Source organism: Monopterus albus, unplaced genomic scaffold (genome assembly GCF_001952655.1).
Source record: "Monopterus albus unplaced genomic scaffold, M_albus_1.0 scaffold77.1, whole genome shotgun sequence".
Classification (NCBI taxonomy): domain Eukaryota; kingdom Metazoa; phylum Chordata; class Actinopteri; order Synbranchiformes; family Synbranchidae; genus Monopterus; species Monopterus albus.
The window spans coordinates 1149712-1155060 of record NW_018127957.1 but is presented as its reverse complement, the minus strand read 5'-3'; the positions used below and the strand labels follow the sequence as shown (position 1 = coordinate 1155060).

The 5349-nt window shown below is 38.9% G+C and overlaps 1 protein-coding gene across 1 annotated transcript in view; it reads right to left on the bottom strand.

Annotated features, from left to right (window-relative positions):
- serinc2 (serine incorporator 2) overlaps nt 1-3682 on the bottom strand; it is a 13499-nt gene extending 9817 nt beyond the window's left edge. Inside the window, exon 1 of the mRNA XM_020606441.1 lies at nt 3291-3682. Coding sequence (XP_020462097.1) covers nt 3291-3329 — 39 coding nt within the window. The 5' untranslated portion in view covers nt 3330-3682. The remainder of the gene's footprint in view (nt 1-3290) is intronic.
- Nucleotides 3683-5349: the final 1667 nt, after the last annotated feature.

Genomic DNA, 5349 nt, shown 5'->3' with positions numbered 1-5349 from the left:
ATTTTATTTATCATAAGGGATGATCCAGTATTATAAGGGACAGGTGGCAGCAATTTTTTAAAATTTTGGCAAAAATTTGTGGCTTGAATTTCCGGTACCATAGCAGGCACGTTCAGTACATTACCTGTTCCTGCTCCACATCTGCTCTAAAACCAAAATAGGTGCAGACAACCAACATAGCGCTTCACTTTAACATTGGTAGCGTTGTCTCTTGGTTGTCAACGTTTAGGTTTGCTTCTACTGTGGCTGTTTTCAGCACATCTAGTGTCGAACGTGTTCTCGTAAATTGAAAAGACCCTAACTAATTATATTCATTTCTATCTAAAAATGAAAATCACCCTAACACTAGCAGCATCAAGTAAAATTTATTGATGTCTCTTTATATACTCTCACTAATTTACTCGCAGGTTTCACGTGAAGGCTGTGGAAGATGACATTGTGTGTGTGTGTGTGTGTGTGTGTGTCTGAAACCTGTGGGGGCACTGCTCAGGTTGTTGAGAAACTCTAATGGCAGTATATATCAAAACTTTTGCATTTTTAAAATTGCATTCTGTTGAATCAGGCTTTACATTTAAAAACAATTAATCGTGCTCATCACAGTTCATTACAGTTCCTCAGCTGTCTGGAAGCAACGGTTGAACAGTGTAATAAGTTTTTAGTTTATTTTAATGAGAAGGTTGCTACTACAAAGGCCACTGTGGTTGGGTTAGTGCCCGATCCTTCGGTCTTTACTCCTTGTTTGACTACTTTTGATGTTTTGATGGCTCCCCTCGAGATGTCGTTTCTCCGGCTTTATTTAAGGAAGTCTTCCCATGTATTGGAGGCACGGTTTTGGAAATTATTAATAGTAGGTTATCTTCTGGTGTTGTGCCTGGTTATTTTAAGTATGCAGTTTTGCAACCTCTACTCAAAAAGCCACGTCTGGATCAATCCATGTTGAGTAATTTTAGGCCTATTTCTAAGTTACCTTTTATCTCGAAGATTTTGGAAAAAGTGGTCTATGCGCAGGTGAAATCCTTTTTAGATGAGAATAACTTATTGGAGGTTTTTCAATCTGGTTTTAAACCCATGCATAGTACAGAGTCAGCCTTACTGAAGGTTGTTAATGATATTTATTTGGCCACCGATATGAAATATGTGATTCTTGTCCTGCTGGACTTGACTGCCGCCTTTGACATGGTTGACCATATTTTAATATCTCGGCTTCAAGATTTAGTGGGCATTCGTGGTGTTGCCCTAGCGTGGTTTAAGTCATATTTATCAGGTAGATCAGTGTCTGTCGGGTTGGCAGATGTGGAATCTGTGACAAGCCCTTTGTTATCTGGGGTCCCACAGGGCTCCATTCTGGGGCCTTTGCTTTTTTTCACTATATTTACTTCCCCTTGGCTCCGTCTTTAGGAAACATGGGGTCTCTTTTCATTGCTATGCTGACGATGTCCAGATTATTGTGCCACTGAGTAAGAAGGACACCTACTCGATTCAACCGCTTTTAGCATGTCTTGCCGATATTAAGGGCTGGATGTCGTTAAACTGTTTAAAGTGAAATAATGCTACAACTGAGGTTATAGTGTTTGGCCAGAATACGTCTGGCGACCCTCTTCCTGTAAACTTAGGTTACTTGGAGCAGTATGTGCGACTGGTGGTCACCGATTTGGGTGTTAAAATAGACTGCGATTTGGAAATGGAGAGCCAGATAAATGCGGTCGTAAAATCTGGATTTTTCTATTTAAGGCAGTTAGTCAAACTAAAACCCTATTTGTCGTGGCAGCATTTGGAGACAGTGATCCATGCGTTTATTACATCGTGTATGGATTACTGTAATGCACTGTACGCTGGAGTTAGTCAATCGGGTCTTGCCCACCTCCAGAGGGTCCAGAATGCTGCCGCTCGGTTATTGGTTGGGGGGCGTAAGAGGGACCACATAACGCCAGTGCTGGCCTTCTCCATTGGCTTCCGGTGCGTTTTAGGGTTTGTTTTAAGATTCTTTTATTTGTTTATAAATCCTTAAATGGGCTGGCACCATCTTATCTCGTGGAACTTTTGCGTCCGTATAATCCATCGTGGTGCCTCAGATCAGCTGATCAGCTTCTTCTGGAGGCACCGAGGGCCAGGCAGAAAACTATGGGGGATAAAGCCTTTGCTGTGATAGGTCCAAACCTGTGGAATGCTTTGCCGCTTTATATTAGGCAGGCCCCCTCACTGTCTACTTTTAAGTCTTATTTGAAGACCTACTTGTATTCATTGGCGTTTGGCCAGAAATGAGACTGTCTGTCTGTAGTGTTAGTGTTTATTTTATTGTTTATAATTTTTTTTGTGTTGATTTTAGATTTGTATGGTATGTTAAGCGCTTTGGTCAGCTGTGCTGTGGTAAAGCGCTATATAAATAAAGATGAGTTGAGTTGAGTTGAGTGTGCATGTCTGACATTTTCATGCTGCTTTTGATAGGAAGCTGACTAGCAGCAGTTGGATCTTCAAGGAATTTGTAAGAGTTAAAATCACTTGTCACAAACTAAGAACTCGTGACCTCATTCAAATTATAATGCATCTTTTAATTGTCTTTACCAAGATGATTTAGGACACATCATTTTGTTTTACACCAGTTCCACAGACCCTACAGATCAATCTGTAAAGATTCTTTTACCAGTAAAGTCCTTTACCAGTGTTAAAAATCATAACAACATACTGCGTTTCTATGCTGAAAAAATGTTACAATGTCTTGTGGAGTTAAAATACACTTTTAAATTTTTTAAAGTGAAGAATGATTAGAATGGGAAGCTCGAGTGAAACAAAAACAACGAGGCCTTAGTCCAAGGAGTAAAACCCGGAAACGGTGCCTTCTGAAAACGCCAGTTTTGACACATCTAACAGACAGTGACACATTTTGTCCATACTACTCGTTGACAGCATACATTCTAAAACGGTCATATATGGACTTACGTATGAATATAAATCAAGTTAAAAACACAGAGAGACGTCCAGCGTCACACCACGCCAACCCGTGCTCGGAAATGTAACACAGCGATTCCGCCCTGCCTGTTGGTGACTTTAGCCTCAAACTGTATCCATTACCTCATAAAAGCCAAATTTGCCAAAACATTAGTTTAAGGTGGACATACATTTGACAACGAGCCACAAGTTCGTCAACTTCAAACTAGTTTCACTTGAGGTTACGTCGCCCACAACAAAACATGTAGTTGGCTTAGCTGCGGTTAACCAACTGGTAAACAATGAGCAAGGTTTGCTAGTTGACGCTGAAATATGTATGAACGGTAATTATACAGGCTACTCACACAACTGGCAAGAGAACTCAGTGCCAAACAAGCTCCCATGTTGGTTTAAGACACAATTCCAAAAAGAGTCGTAGAAGCTTGATAAAGTTAGGGAAGAAACTGACGACAATTACTACCGTCGTGGTCAAGTCGGCTAAGACGAACAGACGGAAATCTGTCCAGGTTCTTCAAAATAAAAGATTTAAGCTTCCTTCGTCGTCGTCGTTTTTTCGTCTTTGTTATATTTAATGGCGGGTAGCATCCAGAATGTAAGCCATGTATGCACTTAACCTACACTGTAAACGACAACGGGATATCATATTATAGTTCATTTATTTATGACTTCTAGGGGTAATTATCCACATGGAATACAATATGATAATGTATTGTTGTTGATGCCGCCTGCGCTGACGGTCTCTGTTTTCTTTTAATTGCAAATTCACTCAACTTCCGACACTGGGTACATTTTAATCGCTTTGTGTTCACTTAACACAGGGCGTTGCTGTGAACAATCACGAGCCTTTGTTTTGCCTACGCTACTCCAACACACGGCTGTGATTGGCCGAGTGAGTCGTCTCTCCAGTTTGACCAATCGGATGTTAATCCGCAAAAGCGAAAGTGCCTTATTGTAGTCCGGGGTGTATTGGGTTTACCGCCTAAATCACTTCAGTTCCACTTTAATGTCAAATGCATTCTAGGGAATTCTCGTAAATTGAACATTATTTACGTTTAATAATTATGTACTTATAAGCATTTAATTAAAAAACTGTGTTTTTCTGAACGTGTCACCTATAAAAGCAAACACAAATTAATTTTAAAGCTAACCAAAATGACGGGACAAAACATCATTTATTAGCCTATGTTGTATAGCAAATCTGTTGTAGTCACCGTTAACTGCAATTATTTTAAAATGTATTTTATCTAATACTGATTTTATTGTTAAGATTGTATTTCCTCTGTTATCACCATAATATTCCTTACAAAGTGTCATGGCCATCAAAATTGTGATTGATTTAGCTCCATAATACTCTAAGAAGGTTTTTCCTCTTGCAGTTTATATTAGGCTATTCTAATCCAAAACTGGTTGGTATTCTGCAACTCAACCAGTGTGCCCAGCGTACTGGTTTTTCCAGTTAAACTTGACTATTCAGTGTGGTTGGACTGTCACAGTGGGAGCCAGTGGTTTTTTGGTATCATCTGTTGTCAGTCTGCTAGTCATTAACATCTGGTGTCTTTTCAAAACCTGCAGTTCCCTCCCTGTCCAACACTGATCCCCAGTGTGTTCCTCATGCTTTCTTAGACACTTGCCCTGTCTAATGGGAAATCATTTGAAACATGGCACAGATACTTCTGTGGGAACCTAAAGGTACAACAGTGAAAGCATGTCAGGTTGAAAAAAAGTATTTATACATTATTTATTTTTGTACTCATTGTATTGTTATTTTATGTATACTTTATATTAAAAATATGTATGGATTTTTAATCTGGCAATAGCCTTCTCCAAAATGTAGCAAGTAGGCTATAAAGCAGCATAACAGTCTGTAGTAATAGAAATGTTTCTTTTCTCAGCATTTCGTTTCAAAATGAGGAGAGAACAAATGATCTAACAATGATATTTGAATTCCTGAGCAGTTTCTCAGCTCATTACAATTACTGCTGTTGACTGTGCCCACAATGACTGCAATTTAGGTTACCAAGTCCTGCTTGAAAATCTGGCTTTACATAAATAATTTAGTGGAGCCTGTCACCCCTCTGGTGACTCCTGACTAACAAAGAACAGAGAAGAAATGTGATTCCAAAAGACACAAACATAAAGTCTATGTGTTATATGTTAATTTACTGATGTTAACTAAGATACAATAAAATAAACTTTCACATTGAACTGAGTGAGATCTCTTCTGGAATAAACATATGGAGGTTTTTTAAAAAAATATTATTTCTATTTTTAAATATTTTTCTTTTAAATGAGAATTTAAACAATCAGAACCATGACGTACAGTGTGGGGCATGAGGGTATGTAAGCCTATTTATATTTACCTGCAAAAGGAAGTTGTAGGCAAAAGTAGCCTATCAATAAACC